This window comes from Condylura cristata, unplaced genomic scaffold (assembly GCF_000260355.1).
Source record: "Condylura cristata isolate star-nosed mole 26May11 unplaced genomic scaffold, ConCri1.0 scaffold00017, whole genome shotgun sequence".
In the NCBI taxonomy this organism is placed as follows: Eukaryota; Metazoa; Chordata; class Mammalia; order Eulipotyphla; family Talpidae; genus Condylura; species Condylura cristata.
This window is the reverse complement of record NW_004567118.1, coordinates 3,313,853-3,332,156: the sequence shown is the minus strand read 5'-3', so window position 1 is coordinate 3,332,156 and position 18,304 is coordinate 3,313,853. Positions and strand designations below refer to the sequence as shown.

At 53.0% G+C, this 18,304-nt stretch overlaps 3 protein-coding genes across 6 annotated transcripts in view; 1 reads left to right on the top strand and 2 right to left on the bottom strand.

Annotated features, from left to right (window-relative positions):
* The window catches only part of ACLY (ATP citrate lyase), a 61,066-nt gene extending 60,958 nt beyond the window's left edge, over nucleotides 1-108 (bottom strand). The window contains exon 1 of the mRNA XM_012726135.1: nucleotides 30-108. The gene's annotated coding sequence lies outside the window, so the exon portion shown is untranslated. The remainder of the gene's footprint in view (nucleotides 1-29) is intronic.
* CNP (2',3'-cyclic nucleotide 3' phosphodiesterase) lies at nucleotides 76-6,548 on the top strand. Of its 3 annotated transcripts, none has more exons than XM_012726139.1 (4): nucleotides 76-156; nucleotides 1,576-2,245; nucleotides 3,889-4,028; nucleotides 5,126-6,548. In XM_012726139.1, exons 2-4 carry the CDS (start codon nucleotides 1,633-1,635, stop codon nucleotides 5,573-5,575), a joined length of 1,203 nt encoding a protein of 400 aa, XP_012581593.1. In that variant the 5' UTR covers nucleotides 76-156; nucleotides 1,576-1,632; the 3' UTR covers nucleotides 5,576-6,548. The 3 variants fall into 3 exon arrangements, with proteins under 3 accessions (XP_012581593.1, XP_004684238.2, XP_012581592.1); XM_004684181.2 differs by lacking the exon at nucleotides 76-156 and adding an exon at nucleotides 304-415; XM_012726138.1 differs by lacking the exon at nucleotides 76-156 and adding an exon at nucleotides 1,179-1,413.
* A 1,238-nt stretch (nucleotides 6,549-7,786) lies between these two features.
* DNAJC7 (DnaJ (Hsp40) homolog, subfamily C, member 7) overlaps nucleotides 7,787-18,304 on the bottom strand; it is a 28,931-nt gene continuing 18,413 nt past the window's right edge. For both annotated transcript variants that reach the window (XM_012726137.1, XM_004684179.2), the window contains exons 6-14: nucleotides 17,453-17,571; nucleotides 16,636-16,789; nucleotides 15,792-15,956; nucleotides 14,921-15,012; nucleotides 11,831-11,904; nucleotides 11,303-11,449; nucleotides 10,639-10,791; nucleotides 8,534-8,596; nucleotides 7,787-8,138 (exon numbers count right to left, since the gene is read on the bottom strand). In XM_012726137.1, coding sequence (XP_012581591.1) covers nucleotides 8,101-8,138; nucleotides 8,534-8,596; nucleotides 10,639-10,791; nucleotides 11,303-11,449; nucleotides 11,831-11,904; nucleotides 14,921-15,012; nucleotides 15,792-15,956; nucleotides 16,636-16,789; nucleotides 17,453-17,571 — 1,005 coding nt within the window. In that variant the 3' untranslated portion in view covers nucleotides 7,787-8,100. The remainder of the gene's footprint in view (nucleotides 8,139-8,533; nucleotides 8,597-10,638; nucleotides 10,792-11,302; nucleotides 11,450-11,830; nucleotides 11,905-14,920; nucleotides 15,013-15,791; nucleotides 15,957-16,635; nucleotides 16,790-17,452; nucleotides 17,572-18,304) is intronic.

The window sequence follows — 18,304 nt, the reverse complement described above, 5'->3', positions numbered from 1 at the left end:
CAAACATGCAAATAAGGACCGAGTCTGACCTTGCACTTGCACGGACCCTGTCTCCAGCACCGGACTGGAGAAGAGGGACCGCTTCCTTCTGGGCAAGTCCGCTTTTCCCCAGGACACCTAGCAGCTCCGCGACCGCGGCCAGCACTGCGGGCACAGGTGGGTGGCGGCCTGGTCGGCTGGGCCCGCGCCCGCCGCGCCCGCCGCGACTCTTGCGAGTTTCCCTTCCCCGCGCCTGCGCCGAGAGGGCCGGGTCGCGCCCACCCGCTGCCGCCCGTGGCGCTCCGCCCCCGGGCTATGTAAGGCGGTCAGGTGCGGTTGACGGCATCGCCGGGCTCCGCGTCCCTCCGCGCAGGCGGGCGGCCCCGCACAGCGAGTGCCTGAGAAGGCGGCGACGGCGGCGCCCCTCCTCATCATGGTGAGCGGGTGCGGGCAGGAAGGGGGGCGCGAGCCGGGCACGGTGGCCTCTTCACGGGAAAAGAAAGCCCTGGGCACTGGCAAAAGAGACGGCTTGCAAATGAGCAACGAGTTTCCGGGGTGTAGCGATTTTTTGGCAGCCCGGAGGTAGGGGAGACGCGGGGAGAGTGGGTGCGCGGGGACGGCCCCCGGAGGAGGCACAGAGGCCTGGAGCTGCAGCAGCCGCCGCCTCTAGGGCAGAACCCCAAGGGTGCGGGGCTCAGCGCCCCCGAGTCCCGGGCAGCTGTTACCCGACGCGGGCAGCGCTGGCGCGCGGCCCTCGCCTTCCCGCGCCACGGGGATGGTGTCCGCCCGGCGGAGCTAACGGGAAGTGGCGCCATTACAGAGAAAAAGGGTTTTGGTAAAAGTGCTTTTAGCAGGCCAGAAAACAAGCGGCTGAGAGGGGCCGCAAAGACGCATGGCCGTGTGGGCAGAGCTGGGCCCCGAGAGCAGGTGCCCTGTGCCGCCCAGTCCTGGGGCAAGCAGAGACCTCGACTCCGGGGGTGCGGGGGGTGCAGAGGAGTTGGTGCGGGCGCCTTGAATGCCACCCGTTGTCCGGCGCTCTCCTGCCCTGCCCCCACCCGCCCTTCTGTGAGACCATTGTCCCCCCATCCCAGACAAGAGAGTATTATCCCTGGCTGCCATTGTTGGGGGAAGGGAGGCAGTCTTCGGGTAACCCTTCTCCACCTCCTCCCTCCTCTGCACACTCAGAGCCAGGGCAGCTGTGGCTTTGCCCAGACGCAGAGACCCCCCACCTCCAAAGAGGTCCTCCTTGAGCGGTGTCAAGACTATAAAACCGAGGGTCAGCCCCTAGAGCCAGCCTTCGGCCTCCCCTGCACACATATTTTCCCCTTAGTGGTGGCAGCAGGAGGCGGCCCTTGAGGCTGGAACCCGAAGCGGAAAGTGGCTTAGGAAAGTGCAGCTGGGCTCCCTCCACCCTGCACCTCCAGGAGCAGACAGGTACACCCACACTGCGAAGAGTGTGACCCGGGCCACGGAGGAAGCTGCCACTTCACGGGGCGCTGTGGGTCTGACTGGGGAGCCCCCAGCAGGGGTCCCCGGGTAGGGGGCACAGCTGGGTGGGCCCGAGCGACCTGGCTGACCTCTGCTCTTCTCACACAGAATAGAGGCTTCTCCCGAAAGAGCCACACATTCCTGCCCAAGATCTTCTTCCGCAAAATGTCATCCTCAGGGGCCAAGGACAAGCCCGAGCTGCAGTTTCCCTTCCTGCAGGATGAGGAGACGGTGGCCACGCTGCACGAGTGCAAGACCCTGTTCATCCTGCGCGGCCTGCCGGGCAGCGGCAAGTCCACGCTGGGCCGGGTCATCTTGAGCAGGTACCACGACGGCACCAAGATGGTGTCCGCTGACGATTACAAGATCACCCCTGGTGCTCGCGGAGATTTCTCGGAGCAGTACAAGCGGCTGGACGAGGACCTGGCTGCCTACTGCCGCCGGGACGTCCGGGTCCTCGTGCTGGATGACACCAACCACGAGCGGGAGCGGCTGGAGCAGCTCTTCGAAATGGCCGACCAGTACCAGTACCAGGTGGTGATGGTGGAGCCCAAGACGGCCTGGCGGCTGGACTGTGCCCAGCTCAAGGAGAAGAACCAGTGGCAGCTGTCTGCCGACGACCTGAAGAAGCTGAAGCCTGGGCTGGAGAAGGAAATCCTGCCCCTCTTCTTCGGCTGGTTCTTGACCAGGAAGAGTTCCGAGAACCTCCGCAAGGCTGGCCAGGCCTTCCTGACGGAGCTGGGGAACCACAAGGCCTTCAAGAAGGAGCTCCGACAATGTAGGTGGCGGTCTGGGGGCGGTCGGCCACCTCCGCGGGCCCCTTGCTGGCCGCAGGGGCTGCGTGCATGGGCCTGTCCGCCCAGGGCCAGGGAGCAGGGTGGGGGAGCCCAGAGGGTGCCCCGGCACAGGCAGGAGGTTGCAGGCAGCGCAGGCACCCGGGACAGGGGCCCCTCCTCTCCCGCCGCCCCTCCCTCTTCTCCCCTCTCCCTGCCTGGTTCTAGACTGCTGACCTTGGTATAGCGGTGAGTTGCCCCAAATTGTAAGGAGGGGTATTGTGACTTGACGCAGGATAGTTCCCAGACTCTGGCCATCTCGTGGCTACAGGTCACGGCTCTCACGCCTGGTCTAATGCCCTTTTTTGCAGATGAGAAAACTCTAGAGGGGATGTGGGGTTTGCCCAAAGTCAGAGTGAACGCTGGGTGCCACTGACCCCAGCAGCAGAGGCCCCCCCAGGCGGTAGGACCAGGGCTCTCCCAGTAGGGCCCTGCTCCGCTGACAAGCGGCTTGGATAAGGACCATCGAGGCCCTTTCTCTCTGCAGGAGAACCAGCTATGCCTCTGGCCCACCTCCAGTTCCCTCCACTTTCAGGGGATCTTCACGGTTGAAACATCCCCATCCTTGTTTCCTTGTGTTGCTCAGAGACAGGCCACCTGTACCTGGATGTGTCCCCAGAGAGCTTTCTCAGCTCCTAAGGCTGGACCTCTGGATGCCAGGGAGCCGTGGTGCCTGTGGAGGCCTGGCTTGAGTCCTGTCCCTGTAAACAGCTTGAGAGGAAAGTGCCCAGGGGCAGCCTTCCTGGTTAGAGCCGGGGGCTCTTTTCACTGTTCACCCTGCACTCCTTCCCCTCCGGCATGTAGCCAGGCAAGAGCAAGGCTGCTCTGGGGTGGCATGTGCCCCCTCTGCAGAAGGGGAGACACCCTCACAGGTCTCAGTTCTGGGAAGGAGGAGGAACAGTGAAGGGAAGACCTAGGGACGCCAAAGCTCACCATAGGCATGGGGACCCCAAGTCTGGGAACCACAGAAACTCCAGGCCAGCTCCATGCCCTCCTGGCGGCTGCCAAGACCCCCTCCCGCCCCAGGTCGGGTTCTCATCTGCCAAACCAGCTGGTAGGGTAGATGTTACAGTGACCGCTAACTTCCTGTCCAAGAGGACAAGTGAAATGGGGCACTACTCACAGTTCTGGAGTGGTGGTGGGAGAATTGGGGTGGCTGTCGACTGGTAAGGTCCATGACCTGCCCAAGGCGCGAGTGGGCCGGGCTGTTGGGGAGCACTGTCTGCCACCTCCCACTGTCTGAGTACTCCCCAGCCTCCCTTGCTCTTCCTCCTCCACTTCTCCTGACTTGCCTCCCCCAGTTACCCTTGGCCTCTGCTGTCTAACCCTGGGGTACAAGGGACAAGTCTGGGGGGAGATGTCAACCTCGATATAGTTTAAAGCCAGGGAACGGAAACACTTGCTCATAGCTCTAAAGTTGCTCTTAGTTTGACCAGTGAATGGTAGTGGATCGCCCGAGTTTAAGCCTGAGGTCCGGTTTTTTCCTGTGGGCCCCCATGGTATTGGTGGCCAGTGTTGAGAAGGCCCTCGAGCAACCGGGCCCATGTCTCCGCTCTCCTGCCCTGACCGCCACGCTCTCTCCCTGCAGTTATCCCTGGTGATGAGCCCAGGGAGAAGATTGATCTGGTCACCTACTTCGGGAAGAGACCCCCGGGGGTGCTGCACTGCACCGCCAAGTTCTGCAACTATGGGAAGGCTCCTGGGGCAGAGGAGTATGCCCACCTGGACGTGAGTGCTCCCCAGGGGTACCCCGCTGATGTAGGGAGAGGGAAGGGCTTGGAGAGGACCAGAAACCGGATGGCAACTCAACATGGCTGCTCCTGCGCCAGCCGGCCCCTTCACAGGCGTGGTGGTAGGGCCTCAGTGCCCTTCTGGGGGCCCAGGCAGCAGTACCGCCAGCCAGAGCGTTTGCCCCCAGTGCCTTTCCCGTCTGCGGATCGTGGAGAATGCTGGTTGGCAGCAGGCTCCTACTCTGGCCTCTGAGCTCGTGCTCACATCTAGCTGTGGGACCCTGGGCCTCTGGGTCTATGCCCCAGGCCCCCGAGTGGGGACCGCTCCTGAGCGAGGCTTCCTGGCTTAAGGGTACCACACAGACCCCACCGAACTTGTCCTCCACCTCAGCCTCTTGTTCATCTTTAAGCCCCCAAGCCCCTTCCCTGGCCCTTCATGCTCCCTCCCTGTCCCTGTTTTTGACTGGCTCACCCTAGAGGACATCTAGCACCTAGCGCCCTGCGCGAAGCCGCTCGCTGGGCAGTATTTAGTAACACCTGTGCTGTGCTAGACGCTGTTGGGCCCAAAGGAAAACAAAGCAGCCTTTATGTCAGAGGGGAGGGATGCGCTTTCCTGGAGAACCGGCTATTCCCAGATGTGACCAGCTGCCAGGCGCTGGGAGTAGATGTGGCTCGAGGGCATCTCCCGACCTGGGCCTGGCCAGCAGGTGAGGCAGCCCAGCAGTGGCTGCGGCTTGCTGTGCCCAACACTGTTCTAAGCTGCTCATTCCCGCACCCCCATCACTCCTCCTGCGCCCCAAGCTGGGCTCTCACATCACCCCTCTTTACGGTGAATAAGCTAACTCACAGCGGAGGAGATCCGGGCTCGCAGCTCCTACTGGGGAGCGAGGTCCCCAACTCGGGAGGTCTGTTTAGCCCCTGCTTCGCTGGACCGCGGTGTTCTTGACATCCACCTGCGCCGATGCACAAGCGGGGAGGCGGGGGCCCGCATGAGGCCTTCACAAGCCCTGCTCAGTCCCACCGGGGCCCGCCCCGCCCCTTCTGGGCAGCCCACCACCTCCAGCTCACCCTCTCCTCCACGCTCACCCTCCGTAGGTGGTGAAGAAATCCTACGGCAAGGCCTTCACGCTGACCGTCTCTGCCCTCTTTGTGACGCCCAAGACAACCGGAGCCCGGGTAGAGCTGAGCGAGCAGGAGCTGCCCTTGTGGCCGAGCGACGCGGACACGCTGCCACCCTCGGACAGCCTGCCCCGGGGCAGCCGTGCCCACATCACCCTCGGCTGCGGCAGCGGCGTGGAGGCCGTGCAGACCGGCTTTGACCTCCTAGATATCGTGAAGCAGGAGAAGGGGGGCAGCCGAGGCGAGGAGGTGGGTGAGCTAAGCCGGGGCAGGCTCTACAGCCTGGGCAATGGGCGCTGGGTGCTGAGCCTGGCCAAGAAGATGGAGCTCAGGGCCGTCTTCACAGGGTACTACGGGCAGGGCAAGCTTGTGCCCACACACGGCGCCCAGAAGGGCCGCGCCATGCAGTCCTGCACCATCATCTGAGCGTCCTCACCGCCACGCGCCCCTTGATCTTTAGAAGGGAAGGGGGAGGAGGGGACGTGCCCTAAGCTTCATCTCTGAATTTTTTTTTTTACTCAAAGTTAACCTTCCTGTAACTTTTAAAAAATGTGTAAAATAACTCCCTTTTCCTACCCACTGTTTCCCCTCTAACACTCATGTTGTCAACACAAGGAGGGGTGGTGGGCAGGCGCCATTCCGGGGCCCGGACCCAAGCCGAGGGCCTGGCGCTGCGGCCCAACCCAGCCCTGCTCCCAGTTACTGGTGCCCCGGCGCCTGCCCTGCCCACGGCTGCACGGACCCACCGGGTGGGCAGGGCAGCTCTGGAAAACTAGTGGTGGGCTTGAAAGGGCGGGGACCCCTGGGCTTTGATCCCATTTCTTAATCAGTACAGCCCCAAGAAGGCTGGGGCTACTTATCAGGGTACAAAAAGGGGGGGTCACCTCCCACTTTAGTCCTAAGTGCCTGTCCCTGCTTTCACTCTGTAACTAGGTAACAGTCTGGTAACTAGGGAAGAACACAGTAGGCAGCTGCCATATCCCAGGCTGGCTGCGGGCCTTCCTGCCAGTGGTGTGGCGGCGTGGATGGGAGGCTGAGGCCAGAGACAGGCCCTCGGTGGGGAAGCTCCAGTCTCGCTGTCTGTCCAGCCCATCTCGCCTCCTCGGTGCCTCTGGGGGCCTGTGTGCCTCCTCTAAAGGGGGCTGGTGGGTACCAAGAGCCAATGCAGCGGACTCCTGCTGTTAAGGACCAAGCCTCACCTGGTGCCTCTGGAAAGGGTTAACACTGCTACGTGTGCTGTGGTTCTTGGGGTGCCCTCTACTTGCCTCTGCTCAGTAACAGGACCTTGCTAATCAGGTTGTCACTAGACAAAAGTGCTTGGGATTTAAGTTACTATCCTGTCTTTGCCCAACCTCAGCAACTTGTAAGACTGATAATGAAATAAATCATGTTAATCCGAGCCGTGTGCCGTCTCTCTCACCCTTCTGTGCCCAGCTCAGTCTTCCTGGGGCAAGGGCTGGGTGTATTAGGACTGGCTTTGTCCCACAGCTTGGGGCCATCGGTCCTGTCTCCCCTCTGCTGGCTGGGCACAGCTGTGGTGAGGCTGGGCAGCTGAACAGTGCCTGCTTTCATGAGCAGGCAGAGAGGAGAGGTTGGCCTAGGCTGCACACAGTAAGTGGGGGTTGGCTGTATGCAGCGCGGGGCCTGCTGTCGCCCCATTAAGTGTGGCAGGTGGGCCAAAGCCTAACCCCACTCAAGGCTTCTCAGTCAGACCCAAAGTTCTTAGCACGGGCTTCCCAGAGTCCCTAAGGAGGCGCCTCTTGTTCAGGGCTGCTTCAGACACTGGGAGCCCTGACATTTGGGTGTCTTCCAGGCCCAAGAGGCACTTGAATGGCTATAGGGGAACTTAGACTGACCCAGTCATTCCATGGTGACCTTGGCACCAAGGGGGAAGTCTGGAAAGAAAGGAAATCCTGTTTTAGCTAATCCTAACTATTTAATCCTAGTTATCAAGGATTGACTAAAGGTCTCTGACTGGCCACATCTACAACCAAAGCACCAAAAATCTAAGCTTCAGCCAAAGCCTCTGCTCAAAGCCCCTAAGGTTACTCACCATGAAAGCTAAGCCTGACTTAAACAGCATGACAAATGCCACAGTTTCCCTCCCAACGTGCCTCCCAGGCAGAAAGGGCAACCAGTGGAGAAGGCGGGGCACTTGCTAAGAATGTGAGTGGCCACTATCTGAGTCAATGTTAGTGACAGCCCCATCCCACGGGTGAGGGTCTGAGTGCCAGGGAGGCAAGATGTATCCTTGGCTTCAGCTTCCTCCAGACGACCGGCAACAGGAGCCATGAGGACCTGTATCAGTCTCCTGGGTCAGCACAGCCTGGCAGTGAGCAGACACCCCCGGGCATGTAGCACCTGTGGTTTCTGGTGGCCCCACTGTAAGATCAGCAGGCTTGCTGAATGTGCTCCCATGACTGCCCCGGGGCACAGCAACGCTCCCCCGCCACCTGCTGCCACTCTGAGAAGCACAGGCTCAGGGCTTGGCAGGGACAGCGAGCACCCCACTTGCTGGCAGCTCCTGGGAGCCCACGCCCCTTGGGGAGCAGCTTGCTGGGCTTAAAGTTCACGTCGCACCCATCTGTGCTGGGGGCTCAGCTCTGGCTCGCTGACTGAAACAACACAAAGCTGCTGCCAGAGCGAAGTCCCAGAAAGGGTCAAAACCGTTTATTCTCTTCATTTTTTTCTTTTTTAATAAAGTTAAACAGTAAAACAAAAATTCACAAGCTGCTTCCCTGTCCACCCCCCCGCCTCCCTCCCCTTCCCACAGTCTTAGGCGCTGGCTCCCTTCCTTCACCCCACTCACACAGACACAGGGCATCCAACTGAGAAAACAGAACTGCTCTAAGGACATGGAGACATGATGAAGGGAGGAGGTGAATTGTGTCCACATTCAAGGTTAAACTGAGCAAGTCTGCATTTTTTGGGTTCTGGATGGCTTCCTTTCATTAGCCAAACTGAAAAAAGAAATTTCCTGGACCGGATGCTGTAAAGGAAAAGAAAGGCTTGTTAACAGGTTCTATGGGTTTTCTAGGAAGGTCACTTTGTCTGATGGTGGCAAAGTCTGATGGCTGCCTCAAACTCAGAGAACTTCTAAGGGTGCCAAACAGCCCTTGCCCTGGGGTGGCCGAGGGGCAGTGCATGTCTGTACGTGGCCCCAGCCTTGGCTGCTGAGAAACCGGCAGTTGGTGATGCCCGGTCGGACAGTGTGCCCAGGAGCCGTCCCTCTTTTGTCCTCGGTCACCCATGTGGGCAGAGCCCTGCCAGTGAGAACACTGCTGCCTCCATTCAAGGTCCCTCTATTCTGAGGCAAGAGCTGCCTAGCTGAGGCGTTGCTGGGTGGCTTGGGGTCTGCGAACTCCTAACAATGGCCACACCTACCTTCAAAGCTGAAGCCCCCAGGACCGCCAAAGAATGCCTTGAAGATATTGTTTGCATCAAAATCTGTGGAGCAAGTTGAAAAACAGGGACGGTCAAAGAGTGAGAAACTAGAAGTGTTAGAAAAGGAGCTTACTGTGACACCGAGAATGGCTCAACACTTTCCAGTGTCGTCCCTCCTTACCCGAAACTCCAGACTAGGAGTGAGCAAATCTGCCCAGCCCTGTGCAAACCTCACCACTTGCTCTCACTCCTAGGTTCCACTCCTACCTTCCAAGTACAAACCCCGCAGAAACTGCCGCGACCCACCTGGCTGGGACTGTCATTCGCAGTTAAAAGCAATTACGAACAAAAGACATCCCGACATTCTGTCTCTTTAACGCTGCAGCTGTTATTGAAAAGCTAAAATATATCAACTGGAGAATCAGACCTAGGGTTAATTTTGTTTGATTCTATACACTGTCTAGACTGTATGCAGGAAAAAAGCTCCAATTTATTAAGCATCTATTAGGTACCAGTGGTGCTGGGTAAACTCTACATATTGTATCAATCAATCCCAGTAACAGTTTGGATATTACTTCCAATTTACACTCACCAAGACAGAAGCAGGGAGCTCAAGGAACTGCCCAAAGCCACACAGCCCCTATGTAACTACAGCACTGTGCTTTCACCAGCCCGGCAGGTCTGCTGCCCCCAGCCCTGGCCCCTGAGCCGCCCACCACTGGACTCCACAGGCACGCTGTGTCCCAAGGTCTCCGTGTCAGCTCATCTTCCTGGAGCCCCGAGCCCAGTGTGCCAGTCAGCTCTGTCCCTCTCAGCTTACCCCTGTCCCCTCTCACCACACTCAGCAGCCAAGTCTCCCCATTATGCCTCCAATCCTCTCCTATCTGCTGTCTTCCCTTCATCCCTTTCAAGCTACCTTTCCTGACGGCCATCACAAATAAACTTCTAGAGCCTAAATCTGGCCCCAGGTCCCTACTTAAAACGTTTCAATGATTACTTTTCATTTTTAAAGGTTTATTGTATTTAATAACTGGGGTATAGGTCAGAGGTGGGGTAAGAGGACTCACCAGAGACAGTGGGGAGCAGAACAGGTGGGTCTGCTGAAATGCACTGTGGAGGGGAGCAGGGGGTAAGACAGGAAACGTCTGCTGTGCCACATGGGGCAGCTTCCTGGCCAGGGAGGGGACTCCTGTGGCAGTGACTGGTGACAGCTTGAGAGTGTTGTGTCTCTAACCTCTGTGCCACCAAGGAGGTCCTCAATTACTACTTTCCACTGCTTATAGCTGTTTTCAACTGCTAGGCAGAGTAGCAGAGTGGCCAGGAATATCTATTTAACACCATCCATCTTATTTTAAATCCTAATAGATTTTCACAGTGGAGGAGAAAAGGCTGCCATGAGGTACTGATATGAGAACTTAGCACAGTGCATCAGGGCTTCTCATTTCTGACTGAGCACAGAGGGAGCAAAGACATTAATAGCTCTCCTCTACTCATACAAGTCTCTGGGGAAACTAAAATTTGTGAGCACCTACGTTAACGTTATGACACACATAAATGCCAGTCAGTTTAGACTTTGCAATGGAAAAAAGGACTCCCAGTCAACAGAAAAAAGAAGAGCCCATATTCCTTCCTACAGCCTCGAAGGCCTTCTGAGGTCTGACCCAGCTACTTTCTGGCCTCGTCTAACCACTGCCTGCTTCTAGCACCCTCGCTGCAGTTTGAGTCCTTCAAAGCTTCCCAGTGTGCTCTTTACTTCCAAATCTTCCTCTGACAGTGTTTGTCTCCTCAGCGCCCTCTCTGCATCCTGGGCACAAGCCAAATTCATGCCACTCACTGAATTTCATGCCAGGTTTGGCCTGTAGGCTGGAATTTGCAAACCCTAGACACCAAAGGTCGGGGCATCTGTTTTATCCATCTGATATACCCAGCAGCCAATGGAGGCTCACACATTATGGGTCTCCATCAGTGGGGCAGCTTACAAATCACTGAAATTACAGACTGGGAGAGTCTGTAATTACAGACAGAGAGGACTCTGGAATGTCTTCAGGAAAACGTTGAACACTCGACAGTTGTCAGATTTATCCCAGGCTGCCCAGCCAACTCACCACCCATATTCATGCCCTCCTCATCCAGGTCTTGCCCACTGTCATAGCGAGTCTTTTTCTTGGGATCAGAGAGGATGGTAAAAGCTTCTCCAACTTCTTTGAACTTTTTTTCCTCTTCCTTCTGAACTTCAGCACTGGCTCCACTGTGCCGATCTAGTTATACAGGAAGAACTCAGAGTCTCAGGAAAACAAAGTCTAACAGAAAGACCATTTCATGTCTGTAAAATTTGGTGAGTGCCAAAATTTGGAGGGCCTGGAATTTATATATTGAAATATTTATTTATTTATGCATACAAGAGCTGGGATATAAGCCAGAGATGGGGTGTGCTGGTGAGAGGATTCACCAGAGACAGAGCAGGGAGCGGAACAGACAGATCTACTAAGATCCACTGCTGAGGGGAGCAGCGGGCAAGACAGCAGAGGTCTGCTGCACCATGTGGGTCAGTTCCCTGGCTGGGGATCAAACTCGTGCTACAGTGGCTGCGGCTGGCTTCACAGTGCCAAGATTTAACCCCTCCCTTGCGCCACCAGGGAAGCCCAGGAGGTCCTGGAATTTAGCACACCGATTCCCAGATGAAGAGACTCTTGAGGCTTTCACTCTGGACTGAGTTAGGCAGAGGCCCATCTAGCTTGCTCTCCCCTGTGCCTCCCCTTCACCCCCTACCTGGATGGTGCATCAGGGCCCGTTTCCGATAAGCTTTCTTGATCTCGTCCTCAGACGCATTCTTGTCTACTCCCAGAATCTTGTAGTAATCTTTCCTCTTACTCTTCTTCAGTTCTAGCTGTGCATTTTTAAGGAGCTGTTTGTGTTCTAGAGGAAGACATGCAGAGTCAGTGCACTAGCCTGATGCTGGCTTGGCTTGCCAGTCTCAGCCCAGCTAGCTCGGGGTCCGAAGCCTTGTTAACCACACCAGGGGCTGTTACACTGTTTTCATCTAGAGGTGTTTAAAAATCTACTCATATTTAATTTCCTCTCATCAACCTCACCACCCAGAAAAGGAAATGAAAACGACGGGAGGTCTGGTCTCTGACATCCAGATAGGTGTAGATGTCAGGGCCAGGAGCTATGCTCACTTCTTCCTGGCTGGTGACCCAAGTAAGTTCCAGGTCCACCCTTACCCCTGAATCAAGCAGCTGTGTCCTACAAGGGAACACAGTTCCCTGAGAAATGTACTTTCTCAGACCCTTTTACCTTTTGTTTTCTCCGTCTGATACACTTTTTCATAGTCGCGCACTGCTTCTTCATACTGTTCTGTGTCCATGTAACTGAGAAGGAAATACAGGGCAGCACAGGGCTCAGACACAAATTAACAGCAACAGCCTGCAGTACCACTCTAGGGGAAGAGGCATGACTCAAGCAAGAGACACACGCTTTTGGTGGAGATGCTTCATGACACAGTAGTCCCCAAGCTAGTAGGGAGAGAAAATGGACTGCCTTTCAAGAGAAAAAGGAAAGAGGCTGCAGGACACTTGGGCCCAACAAGCAAGGCAACCAACCGGAGGAAGTTCCTTTGACTACGGCACAGAGACAAGAAGCGTGTGGGCTGCCCCGGGAAGGCTATGTGAAGGCACCTGCTTACGTACCTGAGACTGTGAGACACACAGGAGAAACACTAGCGGGCGAGAAGGGCCCTGAAACCTACAGTGCCATAAACACGCAGGGCAACTCCAACCCAGACCGGAAGTGGGCTCAGTGAGTCACTAGAAGGTAAGTTGAAGGCGGCGACTGCTAGCAACTTAAGCTAAGTCAATCTGAAACATGTAATTAAGTTGAGATAGAAAAGGAGATCCTGGGGCCTACCCAGCCACTGCAACATAAGTTCAATCTGGGCCAGCTGACCCCCACGATGCTGCAGATTTCTTGTCTCCCCCACTGTTCCCCTCAGCAGTCTATTTCTGTCAATCTGCCTGTTCTGTTCCTCAAGCTGTCTCTGGTGAAGCCTTTTGTCACCCCCATACCTCGGGCCTGCACCCCAGTTCTTGTATGCATAAATAAATAAAAAAAACAAAGAAGCAAAGGGGCATGTCCCATGTTCTGATAAGGTCGCTGGTTATGAGACCAGCCCACCAGTTAAACAGCCCAAGGGAGCACAGATGCACCGTCAGCTGGGGACCAGGAAGCGACCATGTGGTGCAGCTGGCGGCTGCACAGCAAGAGCATCAACTTACAACGCGCGACCACACAAGCTCTGCTTGGCAAGCATCCGAGCCCCACTGGGCTTGGAGACCAGGGCAGGAATGGCTCGCAAGAGAAGCACCACATCTTAAGCACCTCTGACTTTCTAGCAACATCTTGATTTACAACATCAAAGAAATGGTGACAGAACTAATGCCCTGTGGACACAAGGCACCAACGCTACCAGGAGCTCTGAGAACCCATGTACAGGATGAAGTTAGGAAGTACGATGCAAGCTGAAGTACATGGACAGATAGCCCTGGGTGCAGAATGATGTGACAGACAAGCAATTGTGATGAACACTGCAGGTTAGGTTCAAGGTGATATGTGGAACAGGCTTGTATTACAGCGATCTGCAGCTAACTTTACACTTTTTAAGTTCACATTGAAAAAAAATTAAAGTTGAAGAGAAAGCAGAAGCTAGTAGGGCTTTACAGAGAATGGGAGAACTTCAATTTATGATGATTGATGTAGCAAAGTGCTGGCATCTCCCCAGTCCTAGGGGTAAACTGAGGCAGAATGGCAGCAGTCAGGTCTCTTGAAAGGTTTCAGCCTGAGCTAATCGCCAGTTCTTGACTATCCATCCCAGCTGCTTAACAGGGCTGTTACCAAGGTCCCGGCCAACCGTGCCAAAGCCCTACCCTCTGTGATGGAATTTCAGAGACAAGTGGTAGAGGACAGTTCTATGTCTACCACAGTGATATGGAGTTTTTTAATCAAAGCAATTCCTGATTTTCATTTATTATACATAGATGAAGAAAATAACCCTGCATCCATTATCTTACTAACAAATCAAGACTGTTCTGGTCTCTCCTTACTCCCTGTTCAGTGCAGAATATTCTACTGAATGCAGAATATAGGTGACTCTCCTTTTTTTTGCTATTACAGACAGCAGTAGTAAGAATGGATATTACATTTTGTGCCTGTTAAGTCTTTAGCTTGATCAAAGGTCATCAGTCTCCCAAAGTTTCCAAACCTGTCATGTCGGTGCCTGTGGAGATGATTGGTAGTTGGTCTCACAACATCTATTATATGATACCAAGTATGTTTCTGTCTGACACTTAGAAATTCACTTAAAAAAGCACCACACATAGTAACGGTTTTCCTGTATTTAACAAATGGGAGGTAATTTTAGGAAAACAAAATGGAAAGAGGGCCATTCTGAACTGGTGATGAGTCTGGGGAATTTGGGCTTCTAACACATCACTAATGGCACCATCTACTGCCCCCCTCCCCTAAATCCCTTCTATGCCCTGACAAATAGCACTGTGTGTTGAATAACAATTCATAACAAGGAATGGAACAAGTGCTGGAGGACTGGTATACAACAAGCACATCTTCTTTTTGGAACTTTAAAGACAGGATGATGTTATCTGCCTGGGAAGTAATCTGAAAAAAAAGAAGAGATGGATTTTGGGGAAAGGTCTCTCTTACCTCATGCTAAGGTTCTTATGTGGAAGAGTCTGGTGGGGCCAAGAGCAAGGTGACAGACTGGGGCGCACCCTCACTCTGAAAGTAGATCTGGTAACTGAGGCAGGCATAGCCTGGCTCCTATGCTACCTGGTAAGAGAGGGGCTTTCCAAAGGGGGTTCCTCATACAGCTGAGAGGCTGGAGCAGATTTAATTCCTTCCAATAATAAGACTAATTTCCCTAGCCCAGAACAGACAGGATTAGCAAAACTCTCAACTGTCTCCAAGAGATACTTTATTTCAAGCACCATCCATTCATTCAACAAAACATTTATTGGGTGAGCACCTCCTGTGTGCTAAGCACTGTGCCAAGTTAGAGCAAAGGTGAACAACACAAAATAAAATCTCCAAAGGAAATGGATTTAAACTTTAACAAAAGGAATTTGGGTCAGGCATCAGAGGAAACTTACTGACCGTGAGGGGCGTAAGACACAGGCATGGGAGACTGAGGGAGCTTGTGCAGTCTCCTCCGCTGGAGGTCTATAAAGATAGTCTAGGGCTGGAACAATCCCACCTAGAGCAGGGGGAAGGACCAAATGACCTCACAACATCCCTGGTCTGCTTCATCATCCAGTACGCAGTTCTCCCCTGGAGCCAGCCGCAACCCCCGTGCCCCGGCTCCCCGACGGCACTCACCACTGGGCTCTTCTCAAGTAGGCTTTTACATAGGAGTCATCAAGCTTCACCGCGTTTGAGCAGTCTTCTATTGCATCATCTAGTTTCCTAAGCTTCAGGAGAGAGAGAGCGGTCAAACTTCCCATCCTCAGTGACTGAGGGAGCCCACAAGCTGTGAGTATGGCTTCAAAATTTTAAAAGGATTGGTCAGACTGGCCCCTGTCGCACTGGTTCTGGGTCACTGGAAAAGCCAGCATCTCAGAAGATTATGGACGTCACATTAAAAATTGTTTTTTCCCCCCTAAGTGATGGAAGCCAGGCACACTTATCTGCAAGATAAATCACTCCCCATTCCAGGTTAGTACCTAACCGAAACATGGAAATAATAAAAGATTATTCCACAAGTCAACTAAAAGGATCAAAATTACTGTGGTCTCTAACCACTGGAAGTCTGCGAGGGCAAGGAGCCTACTCTTGTTTCTCACGGCCTGAGGACTGAGGACGACACGGCCATTTTCAAGTATACACGGTGACCATTGTTACGCTGGAGAGAAAAACTAAGCCCGCCTCACTCCAAATCAATCCTAAAAAGAAACAACCACTTGCTTAGACAAAAAGAACCAACAATATTTGCTTAAAAGTTATGTCAAAGCCTCTAGCCACCCTCTTACTGGAAGAAAAGGACCACTTTAAGGAAGAACAGGTCCCTCAACTGCCCCTAAATTCTACAGAGAAATAAAAACTTGTATCACCGAAGGAAGTTTCCGATAAGCTTCTATCAACAAAAACAACTTTTTCTCCTGTCATTTAGCCTATCCTAATTGGCAGATTTCCCATGCCTCTCTGATGTCCCTTAAAAACACCTCTACAGGCACCCAGACCAAATGCTTACCTTGGAATTAACCGTACCCCGATTACAGTAGAGTTTAGCATTTGTCTTTATATTGTTGGGGTCTATCCCCAGAGCTTCTGTGTACAGTTCATATGCTAGTTTGTAATTTCCTTCTTTAAATGCTTTATTTCCATCTTCTTTCTTTGCTTTCAGTGCTTTGGCATTCTACAAAGAAACACAAGAAGAGGTCAGTTTAAACCCTCAGACTAAGGATAAGGAGGTCTATTTTTTTTAGACAGTGGGGAGCAGAACAGGCAGACTGACAAAGTACACTGCTGAGGGGAGCAGAGGGCGAAACAGGCAAGGTCTGCCGCGCCATGTGGGTCACCTCCGGGGCAGGAATCAAACTCGCACCCAAGCAGCCGTGGCCAGCTTCGCAGTGCTGCGCTTTAACCCGCTGCGCCACCAGGGAGGGTCCAGGAGGTCTGTTTTCAACTTCTCAGATCGCAGTAGTTTAGTCTCATACATGCCCTCATCCCACCCACCACCTGGGATACGTGCTGCTCAATAGCGCTTCCTAGAGTGGACAGGGGCAACCAAAATATACAAAACAATAGTAGTAGGACCTGTGTTTAACAGCACAGGATTTACCTCCACTGCCCAGGACAAGCATTACTATCTTTTCTGAGAACAAAAACAAACCAAAAAATGCTTATACATTAAAGGTTCGCATTTACCACAAGCAAACAGCAGTAGTCCTGAAATAATTTCTAATAAATGGACCAAGCATCCAGGCAAGGCGGGAGGTGGGGCTATGATGCCCCCTGTGATTCTAAAACCTTCCACTCATTCAGCCTAAAAGGGAAAACTTTCTTTCCCTCCGTCACCTGGAGCTCCAACTTACTCTGCAAGCAACACAGGCCTTCTCGTGGTCGGGAGCCATCCTGAGAGCCTGCACAAAAAACTGAACTGCCTTCTCAATGCAGTCTTCATAGTAAAGGCAAAGACCTCGTACATAGAGAGCATCTGCATTGGTTGAATCCATTCGCAAAATGTCACTGCAATAGCCAGAAAGGGGCACGTTAGCTGTGGTTGCATTTCCCCAGCATTACTATCATTTGTGGCCAGTTTTTTGTTGTTGTTGTGCCGTGTCAAGAAAAGAATTCAAAAGTAAGAGTACCAAGAACCCTTCCCAAAATGAGGGTTCTCATTTACTCTGAGTATACTTCTGTGTCTCACAACCTTTATTAGAACAATTGTTGGCAAAAGCCCACAGGACCAACTCCGGCCTGCCACCAGTTTTTATTAGTTTTTTGAAATAGTTTTTGAAATACAGCCACATCTTTTGTTTAGCCATAATCTGTGGCTGCTTCTGTACTACAATGGCAGTTTAACATTACAATAGAAACCAGGTGGCCTGCAAAGCCTAATATATTTACTCTAGACTTTCACAGCATCTGCAAACCCTTGGAGAAGAAAATAATTACATCAAAACCAATCAACCAACCAAACAAAAAAACCATCAAACCCAAGTACCTACTCTGTTCCAATACACACTACGGGCTTCACACCAGTAAAACTTTTGGCTTTAAGTCCTGGAAGGTCTGATTAGCTCTAGCTGGCCCGCCTGCTACAGGGTGTAGCATTAACTACCCCAGTTGTAGTGGAGAGCTGCCAGACAGCACACACCCAGGGGCTGCACAACTGACCCGACTTCATACCTGGCCACAGACTGTGCTTCTGGGTAACGACCCAGCATTGCTAAACATTCTGCCTTCAGGATTTTGAAGCGATGGCAGGCAGGGGCAAATTCTAGGGCACGGTCCATGCAGAAAACCACCTAAGGGGAGAAAGAAAAAAAATTAAGTTTCTTTTTCCTGGATATTTCCTCATTTCCTAGAAATGTCTTCACTTTGATTTGGTCACAAACAACACATGGGGTCAAAAAAAGTAATATTAGTGTTGAAGAATATATCTAATTTGAATAAGCCACTGAAATGAAGAAAGGAGACCCAGTTGATTATGATCACCAAATTTACTGAGTGCTCTGTGTAGTCACCATGCTAAGCAGCCTCCATAGTGACTGTGATCAAAACTCATATTCTGGTATACAAATACTGTTATCTGTCACTTTGCATAATTCATCACATGTAATGTATTAGGACAAGAAATAGCAAAATGAACCTGTATAGAATCAGTGCTCCCTGCATCACTGACATTGCTCAGTTTCCTCCTTCCTGTGCCATGAGCTCACATTTCATTGAGGACTGGGCAGCTATTCTATCCCCCTCCATGTCAGTAGAGAAATATATTAGTTCAATTTTATTATTTATTTATTTATTCATACAAGAACTATGGTGTAGGCCGGAGGTGTGTGGAGTGAAAAGACTCATCTGAGAGAGTGGGGAGCAGAACAGGTGGAATTTTTGAAATACACTGCTGAGGGGAGCAGGGGACGAGACAGGAGAGGTCTGCTGCACTGCGTGTGTCAGCTTCCTGGCTGGGGATAAAACTCGTGTTGCAGAAACTGGTGATAGCTTGGTAGTGCTGAGACGTTAACAGCTGTGCCACCA